General features: G+C 35.6%; 1 protein-coding gene across 1 annotated transcript; it reads left to right on the forward strand.

The window, feature by feature from the left end:
* Positions 1–21: 21 nt before the first annotated feature.
* On the forward strand, positions 22–23,072 carry LOC144451013 (uncharacterized). Its single transcript, XM_078141772.1, has 21 exons — positions 22–265; positions 2,810–3,139; positions 5,209–5,520; positions 6,504–6,749; positions 7,483–7,728; positions 8,720–8,959; positions 10,192–10,446; positions 11,408–11,569; positions 11,948–12,130; positions 12,697–12,810; positions 13,412–13,506; positions 14,501–14,686; positions 16,085–16,153; positions 17,433–17,553; positions 18,270–18,422; positions 19,565–19,637; positions 20,541–20,691; positions 21,086–21,135; positions 21,403–21,517; positions 21,973–22,070; positions 22,925–23,072. The coding sequence occupies exons 1-21, from the start codon at positions 22–24 to the stop codon at positions 23,070–23,072; spliced, it is 3,591 nt and encodes a 1,196-aa protein (XP_077997898.1).
* Positions 23,073–23,785: the final 713 nt, after the last annotated feature.

Here is a 23,785-nt window from a genome sequence, read left to right on the forward strand (position 1 = left end):
CTGCTATGTTTGTATCTTTACATGTATTCCAAATGTACAGATGACGGTGGATGGACTTCAATATTGATGTATGGTGCAATTATACGTGCTGGGTACTCATCAGACACCAGTTCAAACCCAGTCTGTGGAGAAGAAGTTGCTTTAGACAAGACTACTAATAGTGACCTTGAGTTCCCATGCAATGATAGATTTGGACGATATGTCAGTATTGAACAGAGTGGTACATACAGTCAGCTGAGGGCCTGTGAAGTCGAAGTGTATGCAGGTAAGATGCTACTACAGAAAGCAAGCCATCAGCTGAAATTGATAAAAAGTAAAATATTGTTGTTGCATGTGGTAGAATCAACAATCATGCATTCACATACTAATTTGCAGTGTTTTTGCTAAGGGTGGTAAGTAGGTAAAATCTACCTGGGTTCCCACGTCATTTTACCTGGGTTCCCAAACAATATTATCATAGACTCTATGGGGGAACACTGCCATGTTTACCCCTTTCCTCCATTCTGTTACTGGGATTCTCCAAACTTAGCAAAAACATGGTACGAAATATAATGTGGATCCACAGTATACCTAATACAGTATGCGAATGCATGTTTATTTGGTGTCATAATCTTTCAGGGTGATGTGAAGCTATTACAAGGTTGTCACTGATTGGATAGGGGGTGATGTGAAGCTATTACAAGGTTGTCACTGATTGGATAGGGGGTGATGTGAAGCTATTACAAGGTTGTCACTGATTGGATAGGGGTGATGTGAAGCTATTACAAGGTTGTCACTGATTGGATAGGGGGTGATGTGAAGCTATTACAAGGTTGTCACTGATTGGAAAACATACATATACTTTATCTCTCATTAACAATACAAACAACAGATGTGCTTGTTTCAATGCTTTCTATCCAATCAGAATGAACCTTATGAAGTGCTTCACATTATCTGACCAATCAGAATGAACCTTATAAAGTGCTTCATATTATCTGAATCTTTCAGTAGATAAGATGGTAGGTAAACTGTGATTGGTGATTATAAGATGTGAAGTGTTCATTTAGATAAAGAGAATTGAATATAAGAAATTATAATGATAAAGATATTTATATAGCACATAGTACCCATATCAAGTGATGCTCACTGACATTTTACAATAAATACTGTCACAAATAGGCTTTTTTGAAAAGGTATGTCTTTAGTCTTGACTGGAAAGTCTCAATAGTCGGTGTAGAGTGGACACTCACAGTGTTTGGCAGTTGGTTCCACATAATTCTCGCTACCTGCAATACAATTCTACACATCACTGTGGGGTCAAATTGGAACAAAGTCGTGCGACAACACGTTCTAATGTCGACAACTACACTTCCGGTCGGCTATGCTAATACACAGGAATGTTTCTTTCCTATTTTCAGTTGTAGACATCTCTTGTAATTTTGCTCTGGAAAGATACTGTACATATTTAAATTTCCCACCTCTATAATTATATGAGCTTAAAACTTGCGTTTATCTTATTTGTTACAAATTAAACTGTTGGGAAGAAACATTCACGTGTATTGACATAGGCGACCGGAAGTGTAGGTGTTGACAAATGCAAGCGCGGTCGCGAGACTGCGTTCCGTTTGACTCCTTAGCGATGCATAGAATTGTATTGCAGATAGCGAGAATTGCATAGCTGAAAGACCAAAAGGCAGTGTTTTTGGTAAAGAGAAAGAATATTCATTTGGAAGTAAATTTAAATTAGTCAGGGAATGAAAAACAACTGAAAAACAGTGTTTTTTTGTATTTAATAACGTTTTTTATTGGGCGTATTACAAAAATACAACTCTTTTCATGAATGAAAATCTTTTCATATTTGGAAACTTTTCTTAAGTTATCACTTTCAAAAAATGTCCCCATTCCTTAATATGTGCATTTGATTTACTTTTTTCTAACCGCAATATGAAACTCTACACTCTGAATATTTTGCAAGTATATTTTGTATGCGATCAAATCTGGTTTTTGTTTTCTGAACTTTGAAATATAAACAGTGTTATTAAACACCCCAAAAATCAAATCAAATCAAATCAAAGCAAGTCATCACTAACATAATTACTGCCCATGTGAAAAGGGTGATAGCAGTGCCTTGGTTATCATAATACAATCACTGTTTAATCAAGATTGTAACACTGAATGAGGTTGATGTGTGACCACTTGAGGAAAACTTGCTATCAGAGATGCCACCCTATTCTGAGTGTAAATAGTGTAAACAGTGAATGAGGTTGAATGAACAGCCACTTGAGGAAAACTTTAATGTCCATTGATAACTTATGTCAACATGTGATAATTAGATATTATTCCCAAATATTTTTTTCCGTTCAACCAAGGAAAATACAAGTGACCTAAGGGGACTTTGTCACTATGATTCGCTTGATGGTTATAGTGACAATACCCTTAGAAAAATCAGGCAAAGTAATGATTGAACATTTTGACTCATATTTGAACACAGCAGAACCTGAGTGATGTAGATGTGTGTTCGGTTGTCATGACACAGATGCAGGTTGCCGTGATGTAGAACAACCAGGGTTTAATTTCCACATTTTCTTGTCCAACAAAGAGCAAAAAAATATTCTATATAGACTAAATGATCAATTTTGATATTTTATATTCTCTTTAGAGATTGTGTTAAAATTGATTTAATAACCTGTGTATTTGCTGAATCTGTGCTTTGATCATTACACTCAATAGAGAATGAGTATAGTGGAGTCACGTATCCAGCAAGCAGACAATTATTCAACTCTCTACTTTTGTGAAATTCATTTCATCATTTTCTCTTTGATCTGTACAGATTTTGTGCATTATGTCAGCCTGGGATGCTACACCGACGATCCATATTCTCGGGTCTTTCCTGTCAATAGTAATCTAGAAAATAACGACCTGGTTTCAGATTTATTAGATGGTATCTACAGACACAGACAGGATGCATTTAAAAAATGCTCTCTTGCTGCTAATCGACTTGGATTCTTAGTTTTCTCACTACAAAATGGAGGGAAATGTTGGGCAGGCAATACATTAGGGTTAACCTATGATATGTATGGTACATCTAATGTTTGTGCTGATGATGGAGAGGGTGGACTCTTGGCGAATCATGTTTATCTTAGAGTAAATGGATTCAGAAGTAAGTACAGTTTGTTTAAAGTGGCATAGACTGAGTTTACAATATTTTTACTATTTTTAGAACTTAAAACCTCAATTAAACTATTTTCTAGCTATTACTGTTAATGCTAATGTTGGCTGTACTAAGTTTTGAATTTGATTTGTTTTAGAGCTTAGAGCTGGGGTTTAATCCCAGAACAAACTTTTTGTTTTGAGTTAAAACCCAGAATGAAAAAAAGCTCCACAACAACAACAAAACTCAAATTGAAAACTAACGCTACAGTTATTTCAGCTACATTGTTGGAATTGTATGCCTTCTATGATATTACAATTGTCTTCTGACATTGTATAACAGTTGTTTGCATAGTTAGGTTTCTTGGACTAGTCAGTTTTCTACATATAAAAGATTACATCATGTGATTATTATAAACTATAAAACCATGTCACCTGGTTTGAGTTTAGTCAAATGTAAGTGATGGTTATACTAAAGTAATATGCTTCTGTGAGTAGAATGTACTGTCAATCCATGTGAATAACTTTTCACTATTAAAGTGGCTATATATTGATGAGAATTTGGTATTTTTTGGATTTTGGATTTATAAACCAATTTTATCGTGCTACATGTCCTTCTTGAAAAATCAATGTGAAACAACATAGTCCAAGTCTGTGTTTGTAACTCTATAAATTGCAAAAGATTAATAAATGTGTCAAATGTTTGTTATTGTATGTACAAGTACAATAAACTTCTTTTTTTTTTTACACATTTTTTAGCTTTTTGCAATATTACAAACACAGACATGGACTGTGTTGTTTCACAATGATTTTTCAAGTAGGACGCCATGAAAAAAATGTTTTATAAATTATAAATTAAAAATCCAAATAAATACTCAATCCTGATATGTTCACTTTAATCATGCAGCAACTCATACATCCAAATACGTATAAACTCAGTTTGTGCTCCTTTTACTACATAATACAATTGCATATTAAAAACAATGGTTTAATTCCATGGTCTTTTGAGAAGAAATTTTATTAACTCGTCTATATCTGTAACCTATAACCTCATTTGGGTATTCCTGGTATGGGGCCGTCATAATATATACAGGTTTGGGAATGAAAGGGGGGCATACTGGGAAATTCCACATTTAAATTGTAATGATTGGAAGCTGTGCAAGGAAATAATAGTGAAAGGGGGTGAGGGGAGGAATGGCCCGGTTCTCAAAAATATTTTTAATATTCTAGTTGTGTTAATTACTCTGATAGCTTCCTATAGGAATGTGAAGTGGTAAAAGCTCAACCTGCAGGAAGGGAATACAAATGATAATGTTGGTTTTTTTATATCACACTTTCCTATTCTGTACTCAATACATTGCAGCCGTTATAAGCACATAGGATTAAAGCATTCACAATGCAACCTCTATCCTACCAGGTCCCCAATTATAAAGCTGGGTTGACTGAGGCACAATTGTGGTTCAAATCGTGCTCAAGCACTTTAGCCTGAAGTGGCCAGGGCACGCATTCTAACCATTTAACCATCATGACTCCCCCCCCCCCCCCCCCCCCCCCCCCCCCCCCCATGAATCTCCCTCCTGCCCCATCTCCCCATATCTGCTTGATTTCAGTATTTATTATCAATGATATGCTATTTTATTTTAGAAAAATATTCAGGTCCATGTCTGGAAACTGAAAGTGTGAACCAGCATTGTACTTTTTCCAATGCTTACAAACACAGACAAGTTACAAGTGATAATTTTGCAAACATTCTACAACAAAGAGATTGGCTATCCTAGAGGTTTTTTTGGCAAGTGTACTTTTATGCTAGAAAAGCTTACAAGGTCATTAGTTACATCTAAACTGTTGCAATCATATCAGTTTATGTTCAAAAGTAACAAATCTGTATTTGTGGCCGTACTGAGGGTATGACATGTATTTTAAATATTTACTTAATAAGTTCCCATTGATGTAATTTTCTTAGTATCCTCTGTAAAGAGATTTGACAATCTAGAAATTTAATGTCAATTGTGTACTTGCGAGGCCTTATCATTGTATTAAACTTTGATCAATTTAAATATTGATGTTTTTACTTTACAGAGAGTGTCCCTGGTAGATTTGTAAGCCTTGGCTGTTTCGTGCAATCAGCATCAGACCCTGCCATTCCACCCATAGAGGGCACTGATGACAAATTATCAGACGACTACAAGCAACGTTCACAAGCCATCAGGAAGTGTGCCATTGTATCTGCTAAACAAGGATTTCCAATCTTTGGCATTCACGATGGTGGTCAGTGTGTGTCAAGTGATACTGCCTGGCTGACTTATGATAAGAATGGAGAATCGACTGACTGTGAGGATGGGAAAGGTGCACTCAATGCGATTGATGTATATGCTATTATCTACAATAACGGTGAGAAATCTTCCAGCATGCAAACATACATGTGCATATACATGATACATATAAAATGCATGCATACATACTTACATTATGTACATACATACATATTATGTATACACACATGCACATACATATGCATGCATGCACACACACACATACATTCATACATACATACATACATACATACATACATACATACATACATACATACATACATGCATGCATGCATGCACGCACTCACACACGCACGCACCCCCCAACACACACACACATACATACATACATACATACATACATACATACATGGAATAATGATTTTATAATTTTACCCTTTTTTATCTGAATCATACATGTATTTCTGTAATTTTCCCATCTTTTCAAATTAGTGTGAAACAGTCCTTAGAACTGTGTAAACTGTATAATAATGCAATTATGCAGGTTGGTGTGTTCTTTCAACCGAAACTGTTTGCAAAGTACACACATCCAAAAAAAAAGGAGACCCTTTCTCATGCCAACTGGATTGCAAAAAATTGATACGATAATGAGCTTAAAAAGCTGATCAAAATAATTAATTCTTAGAAATAAATCATACTTTTAACAATTATAAATATAAATATAAATAAGCAAATGGTACTTATTTTGAGCTAAAATTGATCTCGGTCCCTGAGTTTGGCAGCTCTTTCCAAAATCATCTGGCCCACATATACCCTAAGCTAGCTTTCTCATATCTAATGAGCACAACCATGCACCCCTTTCCAGTGACCTGCTCAATACTATGTTCATCTATGGGAGTAGCACCCCTCCCCCCCCCCCCCCCCCCTGTAGGTGGGGTGGGCATGGGGATTGGGGTTGGGATGGGTGGTGTTACAGCATGTCAGAAATGAACATGTATGTATATTTTCAAAAACCAATGAATATTATTTGTAACTACATGTAGTAATTAAATTATATCAGTATATATCTTTATAAATGATATATATTCTTCATTTTCTTAGATGAAATATCACCTGAAATGAATTGTTCAAAGATAGTGGAAACAACATCTCCTGGTTTAGATGTCAACATTATATCAGAGTACGACATCCAGGTGACTGACAATGTGGACATTGAGAGTGATATAAAGATATCCTGTGATCCCTCACAAGGTGCTACATTTCCTGTTGGTGAAACCAATGTTACATGTGTAGCCACGGATTCGTCTTTCAACAACCAATCATGTAATTTCACTGTACTTATTGAAGGTTAGTATTTGGAGATTGTTATATTTGCAGCATGGTTGCCTTACTACTTTGCAAACAACACATCGTTAGCTCTCCCTTTTTTTGTTCTTCCAATTTGGATTCTCATATGTACCTTGCATACATGATTATTTTATAAATTTAGTAATATGATGATATTTTTAAAATGTTGGCTAAAGTTACTACTGATCACCTACAAGGCACTTAATAACACAACTCCTGGTTGCATCGCTGACTTGATTAACAATACACCTGCAACTCATACACTTTGCTCAAACAATAAAAGTCTACTTCATGTACCCCGTTGTAATTAAGTCATACAGTGAGCGTGCATATTCATGACCCCTAAGAGCTTATTACTTTCAGTGAAAAATTCATGGATATTGTCATTGTTATGGAATACCTAAATGTCAATGTCATCCACCTTTGCAATAAGTTATTACATGGTTTGAAACCAAATTCTTGAAATCTTTGCCAATTTTCTTAATAAATTTCTCTCTCTGAAAGAAACAATATGTTCAATAGTTGTTCAACTGAGCATACATGATTATAGGTATCAAAAACTTGCAACAGAAACGGTATTCTTCATTATCTCATTTTTGTTTGAATGTTTTCATGGTTTTTCGTTTATTTCTTACAGTTTTTGTTTATTTTCACATTTTTGTTTATTTGTCACATTTATGTTTATTTTCACATTTTTAAAATTTTATTTGTCACATTTTTGTTTACTTGTCAGACAAAGAATCACCCATACCCGAGTGCCCTGACATGACCATAGAAACACTCCCTGGAGCTGACTACGGTGAAGTATCTGCATTTGATGTAACAGCAACAGACAATGTGGATGGTCAAGAAAACATCGTCATAGCCTGTACTCATGACACAAACAGTCGATTCTGTTTCGGGATAACGTCTGTTTCTTGTAACTTCACTGACAGAGCTAGCAACACTGCTAGCTGTACGTTTGCAGTTAATGTTGAAGGTGAGTTTTATGTTTTTCCTATATACAAAATATATCAAATATTCATATACATTGTTCATGTGACCTATTGCTGGGCAATATTTGCATAATAACCATATCATACATCATTTGCATATAGTGAGATATTTTGTGATCTCATCATCTTTTACTTGCAACTTCAAGAACATTATTCACAAAATGTCCACCATTTATGTTGTATAAGTACTAATTATAATTTTACTAAAAAGTGTATTTATCTAATCTCAAATAAACACCATATCATTCAACTGGTCTTGCAAGATTGTTTTTTGCTAACTTTCCTGGAAAAAGTACTAATTTTTTTTCCAAGATTGCCTACTTTTCTGTAAAAGGTTCCTTTTTCTTGCAATCATTGTCTAGTTTTCTGGAAAAAGTACCAATTTCTTGCAAGATTGCCTATTTTTCTGAAAAAAAAGTTTCAATTTCCTACTTCTCTGGAAAAAATGTCGGTGTCTTGCAAGATTGTCGTCTTTTCTGGGAAAAGTTTCTATTTCTTGCAATCAATGTGTAGTTTTTTTGAAAAATTATTAAATGTCTTGCAAGATAACTATTTGTGTGGAAAAAGTCTCAGTTTCTTGCAAGATTGCCTACTTTTCTGGATAAAGTATGACTATACTGTTGCAGAAATTAATTGAAGTGGCAATAAATAAACATAAATCAATCCAAACAAACAAACAAACCTGTCAATGTCATTCTTTGTATATAGATAATGAACCACCAAATGTGACGTATGCTGATCAAACCATAACACGTTTCAAACTACATGTACCTGTCAATGTCATTCTTTGTATATAGATAACGAACCACCAAATGTGACGTGTGCTGATCAAACCATAACACGTTTCAAACTACATGTACCTGTCAATTTCATTCGTTGTATATAGATAATGAACCACCAAATGTGACGTGTGATGATCAAAACATAACACGTTTCAAACTACATGTACCTGTCAATTTCATTCTTTGTATATAGATAACGAACCACCAACTGTGACATGTGCTGATCAAACCATAACACGTTTCAAACTACCTGCTGCATATAAGAACTATAATGGAGGCATCACTTTCAGTGACAACGTTTACGACAACTCTGATATCGAAATGACGTGTGATCCTCCAGAAGGTAGTCAGTTTGGTGAGGGTGACACCCCTGTCAGTTGTAATTTCACTGACCCATCAAGTAATGTTTATCAGTGTAACTTCATTGTTACAGGTAGGTGAATCACTTGCACTGAAGTTTACTTGTTTAATTTGTTCAAATTAATTTTATTCTTGCAATATGTAGTTCTTGTTAAACGACCAAGGGTTTGATTATTATATTTTTGTACCTAGAGTACCGTTTTGCTTGTTCACGTCGGCAGGCGTTGTCAGTTTGATGACTAGGTGGCATGATTTGGTTGGGTTTAATTATTCTTGTTTTTATCAGATGACCAAGCACTGCTCTCAATTTCCTGTTTGCAGTCTGGAATATGGACTATTAAACTACTTTAGTGTAATATTATTGTCAATGCATGCATTCTATACCATTACAAATTGTCTTCTGGCAATGTTAGAAGAGTTGATTGTATAGTAGGGATGTCCTAGACATATTGTGATACGTACCATAAATTACGTCATCGGATCATTTGTATGATATATATTAATACAAGGTTTGTGTTCAGTCAATTGCAATCAATAGTTAAATGTGCTGCTGTATCAGTAAGTAGAATACTTTGAGTGCCTTTTAAATATACAGCAAAAAAAATTCTCCAAAACAGTATGAACTCGGCATGTGTCCCTTTAAACTTTTTTTATCTTGTGGTTGTGTGTGTTTCTTATTAAGTTTGCTTCTACAAATCAATTCACCTCAGTAATATAGAATATAGCCGAGTGCCTAAGTCACATGGGTATACGAAAGTTACAACTGTTGACATCGAAGCATAGACAAACAGAACCTGTTACAAACAGGGAAAGTAAACAACTGAATTGGATTATTAACATGCAGCATGTTTGAAGTACAGAGACAAGTATTGCATTTCATCATTTGTATGGCCTCTTTACATAATAGCTCACGTTTACAAACAAATTTAAAGTTCCATTGGCATTTTACATACACATGAAGAGGGTCATAACACTTCTTATCAAAGCATGAAATGTAATACAAGTCTGTGCTGTGCCAAGTGTTATTAATCCAATTCATTTGTTTACTTTTCTAATTTGTAACAGGTTCCCTTCATCAATGCTTCGATGGTGGTAGTTGTATTTTCACATGTGACTTTGGACCCCTCATCTATATTCTGTACTTGTTCTATCTTTGATGTGTTTTGTTAATTACTTTAATATACATGATTGGTTCAAAGTTTCTTATTTCATCAGTTAGTGATAATATGTGGTGCAAAGGAGTCATTCAAATGCTCTTCAACTGTAATTTTTTACTTTCAATGATGTTTGTATGGTTCTTATCAGGTAAAATATTGGAACTGATTTGCCCGAAGGACATGGTGAAAACCATACTTGAAATCTTCAGTACACCAGAGACTGCAAATGCTGTAGTCAGCTGGGAACCACCACAGACCAACAACCAGACTGATATCAAATTATTATGTACACATAAACCAGGGAAGAAGTTCCAACGTGGTAATACAACTGTAACATATACTGCACAGGATGAAACAAGTTTGGATAATCTTACAAGTTGTTCCTTCAACATAGAAGTTGGAAGTAAGTTCTCATTTAAGTTTGATAACTGGATAACATACCTCACAATAGTCCCCAAACTTTCTGCCTAAAGTGCAGGAAAACAAGTTGAATAACATAAGTTAGGCTATAACAATTAAATTACTGATCCACGATGTTGTTGAGAATCAGGTCTTACCATGAGTCCTGGGCCTCTATGAACTAATAATCACACAAACTCTAGAAAATAACCAACAACAAATAGAGAAGATGTAGATTGCTTGATGTCTTCTGTTTGATGGGTTGCCATGCTCATGAAAGTGCAGCTAGCAGAAAACACTGCAAGCATGAGTGGAAATACCCCAAGTACGCCACACTTGGACTCACGTGTCAATGGGTTCTGTCATAGTCTTAGACTATACGAGGTCTGGTAAGTGGTAGGGGTGAGTGGCCCGAATGCTGTCAACCCCATTTTACAACATTTTGACCAGAAACCAATACACCATGCATGGTTGAATGATGAATGTAGTATTGCACATGTGCTGCAGTTAACATAACAATTCATTATGGGGCAATATCTAAGAATGTCAAACACGCATTTCAGGGGTGCATGAGCATAACTCTCTCATCATCACCAATATGAAAATATCAACCAGTGAATTATCAGGGAAAAGTCCCGGAAAATCCGAACCAGTTGAGAATTTATTCCAGGACCCCATTTTCGACCAAACAAAGTAAAAAATTGTGAAAAGTGGACCCCATTTTAGACTCGTTAGCTCTAAAAAGTATACCCATTTTACACCAAAGGGTGAAAACCCCCAAAGGGTGGCACATATACGTATACGCGATAGGCCGTACCCCCCCCCCCCCCACCCCAGCCAGCAGAAATGACTCTTTATGGTTGCATAATCAGCATAATGAATATCCATGACTCCTAAGTGTTTATTCCCTTCAGTGTAAATCTTCTCATGAATATTCATCGTCTGGATTTCTGGTTCCTTTATAGAACCATGCGTTGTTGAAGAAACGTTAGATGATCCGAAAACCCTAGCAATACCACATGGAGACCGTGTGAGCTTTGGATGTTTTGATGGATTCAGTTTATCGCATACAGATCGCATTTCATGCCATGATGGAATTTTTTCACAAGCTCTACCTCTCTGTAAAGGTAAGTGTGAATGAACAGTTAATAAAGAAAAAACTTTGTCCTGCACAAAAAAATGCTTTGATAAACCTTTGTTAGCTTTTAACTGTGCTCCTCATACTTAGGGATATAGCTAGTAGTAGGAAAAGTAGGTGGTAACACTAAATCTGCCCAACGGTGGCTATGTAGTGGTTGAAACAAAGAATTTTTACACACAAAAAATGCGGAAAATGTGCCGGGCTGTAACATGGAAAATTATTGCCCGGGTTTGAATTTGTTTGCGTGTTCTCCATTGAATTGCATTGGAATCGATACTGGGTATATGATAAACTGTAATAGTGATTATAAATCTGTTTAAAGGGTATGCCATACAAAACCAATTCTCTTTTCCTAACTTTGCAGACACAGATGAATGCGAAACTGGAAACCATACATGTGACGAGGTAAATAAAAACTCCTTCTGTGTGAATGAACGTGCAAGTTATACCTGTCATTGCCTTGATGGCTATACCAAACAGGATGGTGATGATGACACTTGTGTACCTGATGTTAAAGAACAAGACGACAAACTAACATGTCAAGAAGGTAAAATGTGTATGCTTGTGTGCCTGTATACAACCTGGACATTTGCACTAAAGACTAGCTCACTTTCACTATAATATCATTTCGTTGGAAAATGAGTATACATGACTTAATTATGCCTTCTTGTACATAAAGATAACTTACCAGTCTGGTAATTACATTGTGTTAGCCTTTGAGAACGAGCTGAAGACTGTAAATCAGGCCGACAAAATCTTGGAAAAATTTCAAAAGCAGCAACTTGGAAACTATGTTGTCCAAAATATTGGGTCGAAAGTCATACATACATTAAAAGAGGGGATAAACCATTTATAGTTTTAAAATGCTCAAAAATTCAAGTATCACGTGTTGAAGTTTTCAAGATTTGAAAAAAGAAGTGGGTCAAACACACACACACACACACACACACACACACAACACACAACACACACACACACACACACACACACACACACCATTGTTATGTTAGTTAGTACTACCTCCCCACACCCATCCCTACCCCAGGTAAACAAGCACTTAACTCTTTAAAGTTACATTGAAACCACAACCATGTCATTACCAAAATGTTGCAGGTGAAGACACAATGAAGTGTTCTCCTGAAGACGACAAAACCAACAATATAACATGGCCAGGCACTAATGCTGGATGTTATACACCATGGCTGAAATGCCCACCTGGTACACTTGGTAGGTTTTGGTCTTTGTGAATTTTATGATAGAATACAAAATCTGCAATATAATAACCGGATAACGTCAGCCCTAACTTGTAGTGATATAGAATGTCTACAAATAAATACCTCCTGGTAGAGAATAATTAAAGCTGCATTAGCCACAACTGGAAGGTTTTTTGAAACTGTTTTGTTAGTTTGTGCAGCATACAATAAATCCAATCAAACTGATTTTTAGGTCCACACCAAAAATTCAGCACCCCGATGCAATCACAATTTCAAACTGTTACTGCACCACTTGTGAATACAATCATTTGATACAATGTCTAATTATTGGTATTATAACAGTTTTCAGTGATTGTTAAATCAGTTGTCTGATAAAAAAAATCATACTCAGTTACACAGAAGTGCAGCTTTAAGTTCTTTCAAATGGGTGCTTTACTGTACACAGTATTTTTCTACTTGAAAAAAAAGTGAAACAGCATCACCACTTTTGTATACTCAAAACTTAGCTAAAAAGTGTGTAAAAAGTTTGTTAGTGTACGTACAATAAACATTTTACACCGCATTTAAAAAAAAATTTAAGTCCTGTATTTTGTTCATATGTATCTTGTTTTTAGGCAATATTAGACGTGAATGTAGTACTGAGGGAGAATGGTATTCTTCTGATACAACATTTTGTACCAGTGAAAGTTTGACAGAACTCAAAAAACGAGTAAGTATAAACAATAGAAATGTCACTGTGACCAGCTCCCTATAGCATAGTGGTTAGCGCACATGATTAGCAATTGAGAGCTGTCATGGGGGTTCAAATCCCACTGTAAACAGGATTTTTCTGTGACATATACCTAAAGCCCAGGGTTAGTGTTCTACTGACTCAGTGGGTAGGCTGTATCACTCAGCATTGTCTCACTCGCACAGTGCAAATTGGGGGGGGGGGGGGGGGGGGGGGGGGACTCCTGGAGTAATATGACTCAAAAAGTCGGTGACGATATTACTCACACGGAGCCCCAGGGTGCTATGTTTGCTGGGCCTGGGTGAGTGGGATAGCTTGTGGACTGACTGGGAAAACCTTGATAGTTCCACAGCAACGTGATATAGAGCATGCAACACAGCCCTGTCACACATACGTAGTCCCAAACCTGAATGGATCTCTGTAGCATTATGTGTGACTGTGTGTATATGTCTGCATGACAGAAAAAATTGTTAGGAGCAATCCCCGGCACAAAAATATTTGTTTTTGAAAAAAAGAAATAAAAAATTAAAAACAAATACCCCCCCCCAAAAAAAAACCAAACAAACAAACAAACAAACAAAAAAACAAAACAAAACAAAACAAAACAAACAAAAACAAAACAAAAAAAAAACAAAAAAAAAAACAAAAAAAAACCATTAATGACATTATTAGGTATTTACGAATATTCAAGAAATACTGTCACCAGCATTTGCACATATATAACACAAGTCATGCAACCAAACCCAGACTGAGGTCAAAGGTCAATTCAATCCGATGTTTTATCTGTGAAAATGCAACTGATGGTATTTCTTGAATATTCTCAAATACCTAATAATATCATTATTTTGTATTCAACCATCCTTGAATAGAATATTAGCTTGCAAGTGACTGTAACTATACCTACATTTCTCACCATAAAGTTTGTAGAATTCACCATATGTGGTCATTATTTATATTTCGTTGTTTACTCCAGGCCAAAAACATCAACACTACAGATGATGCTACAAAGCTTGTTGACGAAACAACAAAACTGGTGTCGATTGAAAATTTGGTTGTTGGGGGCGATCTCCTTGTGGCAATTAATATCCTGAACACTGTTCTTGATAAGAAGCCATTGATGTTGACAACAGATACTGATAGCAAGAAGTATTTTGTACAAGTAAGTTACAACAATCTTCAACCAACTGTACCTCTTAGCCTCTCTCAAGCTGTACTAAAATTACCTACAACAATGTTCAACCAACTGTACCTCTTAGCCTGTCTCAAGCTGTACTAAAATTACCTACAACAATGTTCAACTAACTGTATACCTCTTAGCCTGTCTCAAGCTGTGCCAAAATTACCTACTAGCAGCAAGTTTCTTTATTGATCACAGTGTAATCTTCTTTCACTCCCTGATGTTTAATTAGTGTACATTTCACCAGTGGAGTTTTAAGTAGAGTCTTCAGGATAGCAACACTGGGAGATATCTAATCTGGTATAATAAACAAAGTTGTACGTTATATTGTGTTCTAGTTCCTGGTCATGATTTAAAATCAAATGTTGGAGTTGTTTGTTTATCATCTGAGTGAAGTGAGTGAGTGTATGTGTGTCATATTATCGGTGTTTACAATAGGCCTTTCCAAAATTTGCCATGGTGGCACTCTACTTCCCGTCTGTGTGTACTTTGGGGGTATACATGGTATAGGTTACTCGTTTAATCATAGAGCACTGCTGCTTTCCTCAATGTCTGAACAATACGAAAGATACACCAAGGAACAAAGCTCGTAAGAAACAGTACAATGAGGTGATGATACCCCAATTTGAGTGCATGAGGATGTTGTATTCTCAATTTCCTGTTTGCAGTCTGCAATGGCCTATTTAACATCAGGGAGAGAAAGATTGCGTTGTGATCAATAGAGATACTTGCTGCTAGTTTTAGCACAGCTCATGAGACAGACGAAGAGGTACAGTTGGTTGAACATCATTGTAGGTTATCCAAGTATTAAATGACAGGTTTGAATATCTGCCAGCAGGTTGCTGTTTGCGTGTACCTAGGGCTCAAAAAAGTACCTTGAAGTCGTTTATGCTGTTGGCTGTTGCCGTTTTAAACATGAACATGTCTAAATCACTCACAGGGGTAATTCTGAATCCCACCTCTTCCAGTCAAAATCAAAGTCTTAAGTTAGAAAACATGATCATAATATTATGTGATATGTACATCACACATTAGTTTGATTTTAAAAAGGTGAGACGACGACTAGTTCTGGAACTACTATAAAACCTGGACATTTTTGCTAAAAGGTTTATTTTTGCATATTTTGCTGGCAAAACAAAAAACATAAAAATAAGTAGTGACAAAAATGGCCCTTCTTGTACATGAATGCAATGTACCAGTCTGGTAATTAGTGAATATTAATCTTTGAGAACTAACTGAAGACTGTCAAATTGTAAAAAACTTTCTAGTGGTGAAAATATTTAGGTTTACTGTGTATATAACATTTGTTGACTATATTGTAGGTATTAGTATAATGTTAATGTACATTTATGGAGATAGCAACTGTTTTCATTTAAACAGAACTTTGTGAAGATTGCCAATGATCTACTTGATGTCAACAATGAAGAACAGTGGCAAAGAATTCACATGGTAGGCCGAGTTAACTGTCATTTGCACTTTAACCATGCAGTTTTTTTATTAGCACAACTGAACTGATAAGGTTCAGTAGTGCTATATGCTTTGTAAAGTGTCTGTCTGTCTGTCTGTCTGTCTGTCTGTCTGTCTGTCTGTCTGTCTGTCTGTCTGTCTGTCTGTCTGTCAGTCTGTCTGTCTGTCAACTTCAAAGTCAAAAACCGCTGTACCGATTGCCATGATATTTGATGGGTTAAACTTGTCTAGTTGAGAAATTATTCACATCAAAATGATCTGTCTGCGCTTTGGGTCTTAAAATGATTATGGGCCAGGTACTTAGTATAATGTAACAAGTGTATGTGAATGGCACTGCAATTAATATGTTCTTGAGGTTGCTTGGAAACACTCTCTAACTAAGTTTAACACATACTGATGTACAGGTTGGTTCAGGTAAAATGCCTGCAGGTCTGTCTGTCTGTCTGTCTGTCTGTCTGTCTGTCTGTCTGTCTGACTTATTGCTAAATCTAAGACTATGTCGTTCCTAAGGTTCTGAAACATACTTGTTATATCAGTGCACATGATTTCAATGTGGTAATGAGGTGAACATAAGCATATAGACATATCCAGTCTTGTGACAATGTAGCCATAGAAAAATATTATGTTATTTGGTGTGTATACATCATACAAATATACCTTAGATTTTAGAAGAGTGATACCTTCACCAAGAATTAGTGATGTTAATTAAGTCAAAATAGTTGTAAGTATGGTATTCATCATTATTCGTCATGCACAAACCAAGTTGAACAAAAAAATATGGGATATATACCCTGGTCATTTTGCATCACGACAGCACACGTCTATGTCATGACAAAATGCATGTCTACATCACTGGTTCTGCTGTGTTCCAAATATGAGTCAAAATGTTCAAAATTACCATTACTTTCCCCGAGTTTCTTTTGATGTTACTGGTGCTGGTATAATCATAATTTTTCTTCATTCAGTTGGAAAATACTCCTGACCTAAGGGTTTTCACTACAAGTCTAGCGACTCGTAGTGACAAAGACCCCTTAGGTCACTCATATTTTATTTGGCTGAAGGAAGAAAATTATTGGTGAATAACATCTACATGTAATTATATATATATATAGGGAAAGACATGTACATTGCTCAACACACCACAGATATCTTTCATAATCAGATATTTTAACAATATTATATTTTAATTTTTATGCAAATCAATTCAAAATGTTAAAAGTGTAGTTATTACATTATTTTTTTTTATTTTTTTGCTTTATAGGACAAAGGAGTACACAAAGGATCATCTCTGGTTTTCAAGGCTTTGGCAAAGTTTGGAAAGGATGTGGCCAAATTTGTCAACAATCACAACGACTCTGTTTACTGGTCATATAACAACATTGGTACGTGTCCATAACTTTTACTTTAATGACCAACTAAGAGATATGAACATAGCCCTGTTTTTACCATGTGGTGATTTGGGCACACATATTTTCAGTTGGGATCTGGGACAGAAAAGTGCTGTTTATCTCCAAGACCAGTGTTTCAATGGGAATATGACTCCCGGGAAATAAAAGTATAGTTTGACAATTTTGGGTTCTGGAGAGTCATTTCATGATTTCACATCATTGAGATTTTGTCAATTGCCCAGAAATACTAGAGTTTTTTGGTGTTTTTTATAATCACATAAAATTTATGTGATATGTAGTCATGACATAAAATTACTTGCCAGAACCCAAGTTTTTTAAAATACCTGTATTTCTGGCATGGCATTCCCCTTTGTATTGTTTTATTATCTTTGTTTTTATTCTTGGTTTTTCAACAAAACTTAATTTCATCACTTAACAGTGCAACAAAATATCAGAGTCTTTGAATATTTTGACTAAACAGCCATCTTCATCTGGGAATGAGGCAATGACATAAAAAAGGTCATGACCTCAAGCCTAAGGCGGTGTAAAACTTAGAATCAGTTTCTCCGGGTCTCCTCCTATAGCAATGGTAGGTACAGATCTGGTAGAGTGGATACATCATTCCTGTTCAGTGTTCTTCCTGTTAATTTGATACATATAGCCTCAAGAACTTTCCTGTATTGATTTCTCTTGTTTATGTATTTTCACAGAATACCATGCCTACTTGACATCAAATGAAAGTAACCGCATGGAGACTGTGATCACTGACAATCAGGGATTATCAAAGATGAAGAAGAGAAGTACTGAGACTGTGAATGAGAGAACAGATGTTGTTCCTTCTATTGTACTGAAAGATAGCACAAGTAAGATGAGAATGTTTACTTCAGTGTTACTGATTGTAATATGAATGCTATAAACGAGTGTAGCACATAGAGAAAGTACTTTACTTCAGTGTTACTGGTTGTAATATGAATGCTATAAACGAGTGTAGCACATAGAGAAAGTACTTTACTTCAGTGTTACTGGTTGTAATATGAATGCTATAAACGAGTGTAGCACATAGAGAAAGTACTTTACTTCAGTGTTACTGGTTGTAATATGAATGCTATAAACGAGTGTAGCACATAGAGAAAGTACTTTACTTCAGTGTTACTGGTTGTAATATGAATGCTATAAATGAGTGTAGCACATAGAGAAAGTGCTTTACTTCAGTGTTACTGGTTGTAATATGAATGCTATAAACGAGTGTAGCACATAGAGAAAGTGATTTACTTCAGTGTTACTCGTTGTATAGTTTCATCAGACATGTAATTTGCTTATAAATAATTAGTAACCACACAATCCCATCATGATTCAGTGTGATTTAGTTGGAATATTATCTGTATTCAAAGGTGATTTTATATTGAATCATATAACTCCCCTAAACTATACATTTACAGACTAGTCTCAATCTGATTAAAATCCGATGTAGTGTACCTGGCACGATTTCTCTGTAGCTCTTACGTTTACTGTCGACAGTTCTTTTGTGAGTGCCCGTTGCCTACATCTGACACAATACCATAGGTTTTCTTGGACACAGTCTCATACTTACATGTAGCCAATCAGAATCTGTCTTACAATATAACACTCAATGTTCGAAATTGAAAAATAAGAAAGAACCCCCAAACAATAAACATTGTTGTGGGAACTCTGTGCTCAAGCTCTTTTCAAAAAGAATGTTCTGAAGTACTGTGCCCGTAATTGTTTTGGCTCATTACACATTTTCATTTGTTGAGTAAATTCATTTAGTGCTCTTGTGTGGCTTGAAAAAACGTATGGTATTGTGTCAAATGTTGGTAACAAGCGCTCACACACACACACAAACAAACTACAATAAAGGTAAGAGCTAAAAAGAAATCACATCGAGTATACTACATCAGATTTTAATCAGATTGAGATTAGTACATGCCTCTTTCTAAATAGATTATTCAGTGATTCCCATATTTTGGTTTCTTTAATTTTCCAGATGCCACAGTCGGAATTACTTTCCAATACAATGTTAAAGGAGCAGTGTTGCCAGTAGGAGATGGTTCTGATAAGTAAGTTAGAAAGATAGAAGTTATGTTTTTTTAATATTGATAATTATTGTGTCAGTTAGGACCAAGAAATATATATAAAAAAAATCTAGTTTTTCACAGGTATTTATTCTGATGTCAAATATAAACATGTACTTGTAAATAATTGTTGTCTTTGAATTTATTAGTATTTACAACTAAGATTTTACAACACATAATGGATAACTTCAGACATCATCAGACCATGGCCGATTGGAATCTGTTACAAACAGGGAAAGTAAACAACTGAATTGGATTAATAACACTTGGCACAGCATGTTGGAAGGACAGAGACTTGTATTACATTACATCATTTGATAAGACTAGTTTATAGCCTCTAAGGGTTCTAATTACATACAAGTAATGTTTCACCTGTTCAGGTCAACAGTTTGGCAAGTCTGTTGACCTGAACAGGTGAAACATACTTGTAAGTAATTAAAACCCTTGGCTGTGGTACTCTACGAAATAATTATTAGTTTTTCATGCCTTGTTTTTCAAACTGTACTCCACAAATCCTGTACAAATTCTATTGTTTATATACCTTACATTACATTATTAGAATAATAATAATAATAATGTTAGTTTTCATAAATCACTTTCCCACACTGTGCTCAAAGCACTGTACGTTTATCAACCTTGGTCGGGATCTATAGCAACACAGCGGCCCTTCCATTATACTTCCTCACTCCCTGTGAAACATAGAATTAGTACAGTAGCAGTGCATAGGATTAAAGCAGTCACATTGCAGCCTCTAACCTACCAAGTCCCCAGTTATACAGCTGGGTTGCCTGAGATATAATCATGGTTCAAATCTTGTCCAAGGAACTTAGTTAATATTCAGAAACAAATATCAGTATTATAATTATAATATTAATATTCAATATACAGAAGCAAGCTACGTCAGTGGGTGCGTTCTGTTACGGCTGTTGCAAGGGTTCAGATCGTGAATACACCTGTGCTATCGGTGATGATGTATTCAAAGACTGGTAAACAGCTTGCACTTAATAACAGTTTCTCAGTAACAATGAATCACTGGGAGGTAGGTGATCATGCAGTCTTGTGTGTGAGGTCGGGCTTGTCATTGTGAGGTGCAGTGTCGTGTGTGTGTGTGTGTGTGTGTGTGTGTGTGTGTGTGTGTGTGTGTGTGTGTGTGTGTGTGCGCACATGTGGGCATGCATGCATGCATCCATGTTTGTCAGTGTCTGTCTGTCTGTCTGTCTGTCTGTCTGTCTGTCTGTCTGTCTGTCTGTCTGTCTGTCTGTTTGTTTGCCTGGATGCATACATGCATGTCTGCCTTCTGCCTGTCCATATGCATGTATATGCATGTATGTATTGTATATGAGTGCATGAGATCCTACACATGTGCACATTTAAGTACATAACGTACACATATATTTGCATAGATCTAAGTGTTATTTTGTTTGAATTTACAGGAAGGCTATGATCCTGAATGTGTTGAAATGGTATATGGCAAATCAAAGAGGTATGTTTCAAGCCTTCAGGATTAGGGCGCCTATTTGGGTGGCTGCATTTTGAATTCTGTATTTCTCATCGTAACACTTTAAAAATCATTTGGTCAGTTAATAAAAAAATATATAGTACATATGTAAATGCAATGGGCTCGTATCTGAGCGAAATTGAAGAAGTATACTTTTAGTATGGCATTAGTATACTTTTATGATTACATTTTGGTTTAAGGGAGACTGTAATATTGTTGATATTTACTTTTTGTTACGTGTTTTCTTTACAGTATCTGGGATAAATCTAAATGTACTGTACAGGAATCAGACGAATATGCCACAACATGTGAATGCAATCATTCTGGGAATGTTGCCGTGTTGATGATCCAAGGCACGAAACCAACTGTAAGTGTTTATTACCTTTAGATAAATAGTCATGAATATTCAGTGTGCATCTAATACATATGTATGTCTGCTATTAGTCCCGTGATGCAATGGTGAGAATATTAGCAGTACAGTAGTCTCAATTTGATGTTACTTGGTATTCGCATAAAAAAAATTGTGTGAAATGTGAAATGTGAAATACATGAGGTGACTTTCCAGAACCCAAGTTTATGAAAATATGTCTATTACCAGGAGTGGAGTTCCCCTTAAATAAATGTACATTGCTAGCATATATCAAGTCATAATAGTTTTTGCCTGTGTCTATTTCCCAATAATTTATTTGCCATTAATTTTGATGGTTTTCATTGACGAGATTGATTGGAATGCGATAATGTACAGTCATCATTTTCCTAATTTCAATATTTATATTTTATTTGATTTTAATATATATTCTTTGTTTCTGTTTATTTTGACAGCCGTTTTTAATTGAAGCCCGTAATACATTTGTCTTGATCTTTAATGGATTGGCAATATTTATCTTGGTGGTTGCAGCTGGGTTTGTCTTTTATTCTAGGTAATGGAGATCTTCATGTCTAAGGTCACAAAAAAAAAGAATTGTTTCTGGTCAGGACATTTAGTCTATAGTGGTGTGAAGACGTGAATTTTTTTTAAATTCTCAACAAACCTGTCACTCAATCTACTATTTCTGACAGTTTCTGTTCTTTTTATTTAGTACTTTAGAGTAAGTGTGTATGTGGGGCAGATGTCATTTGCTTGTTCATGATTGGCTCTGTAGTTCCCTTCACTGAAGTAGGAAGGGTTAATTTTGTGTTTCCCCCTGAAGAATTAACCAAAATAAAAAAAAATTGCATCATTGCACCATTTTAGACAAACTGTCCTGACCAGAAACAATTCTTTTTTTTTGCCAAATATTAAAATTAGCGTTAGTGGAATTCTGTCTCTCAGTTTTCACTCAATAATTCAGAAAGTCAATTATTAAACTGAGACTGTATAGTGTGAAAAACTTGATGGACTAACCAGCCTAATCATGTTACATACAATCCTCAGTGTGTTTGTAGATGAAGTACATGATTGTGAGCCAACTTGGAGACATTGACTTGAGAAAATGTGAAATTGGGGTTTGGTAAAAAAAATTACAAGTCCTTTTGTCTACGTTAAACTTTATTAGTAACGTTTCCACCTCACACAGGTGGTGAACAGCAGTTGACGTTCTCCACTGCCTGCTTTTACCAGCTTGACACACAATGCTACCCTGAAGAAGACCTCCTGTGTGAGGTGAAGAAGACCTCCTGTGTGAGGTGAAGAAGACCTCCTGTGTGAGGTTGAACTGTTGGTAATAAAGTTTAACGTCGAGAAAGGACTTGTCATTTCTTGTACAAAACCTCAATTATATACTTTCATTTCCAGAATAAAGAGTGATCGTTATTATCTCCTTGGGATGTCTGTACTTTCATTCACCATTATGCCTTTGCTGATTCTTGTCTGTTACAACACGAATATCAGAACTGTAAGCAGATTTTTACTCCTCTGTGTTTTGGAAAAATATCATGTGTAGTGTACATGTATGATACTTTGTCTGTCTCCCTGTCTATCCACCCATCAATCTGTGTGTGTGTGTGTGTGTGTGTGTGTGTGTGTGTGTGTGTGTGTGTGTGTGTGTGTGTGTGTGTGTGTGCATGCGCATGCATGTGTGTGTGCGTGTGTGTACGTATGCTTACATGCATACGCATGCACACACACATGTATGTATGTATGTATGTATGTAATACTATGTATGTATATATGTATGTATGTACATGTATGCATGTTATAATGTATGCATGCATGCATACATGTATGTATGTATGTATGTACACACGTTCGTATGTATGTATGTATGTATGTATGTATGTATGTATGTATGTATGTATGTATGTATGTATGTATGTATGTATGTATGTATGTATGTATGTATGTATGTATGTATGTATTATGTATGTAACACACAGACATACATACATACATACCCTCATATGTATGGCTGTGTGTTTGTTTGTTTGTGTGTTTGCATGGGGGCATGCATTTGTGTATGTGTATAGTGTGCATGCATATATACATATGTGCATACCTACATACATTTATGTTAGTTCTATGGATAGATGTATGGTTGGTTCAGTGGGATATGGTATACATATTATACATAAATTAAGCTTCTGAAGTCTTTAATATTCATCTACATAATGTAAACAATTTTAATCATTATGGGTGATATTTAGTTTAAATTGCGTG

The sequence above is a fragment of the Glandiceps talaboti genome, chromosome 20, assembly GCF_964340395.1.
Source record: "Glandiceps talaboti chromosome 20, keGlaTala1.1, whole genome shotgun sequence".
In the NCBI taxonomy this organism is placed as follows: domain Eukaryota; kingdom Metazoa; phylum Hemichordata; class Enteropneusta; family Spengelidae; genus Glandiceps; species Glandiceps talaboti.

Bases quoted from the DNA above. Each gene is read 5' to 3' on its own strand.
- LOC144451013 (XM_078141772.1), top strand. From the start codon at position 22: ATGTATTCCAAATGTACAGATGACGGTGGATGGACTTCAATATTGATG. The intron at 7,729-8,719 runs GTGAGTTTTATG...CTTTGTATATAG, and splicing joins GTTTGCAGTTAATGTTGAAG to ATAACGAACCACCAACTGTG. The intron at 12,131-12,696 runs GTAAAATGTGTA...AAAATGTTGCAG, and splicing joins CAAACTAACATGTCAAGAAG to GTGAAGACACAATGAAGTGT.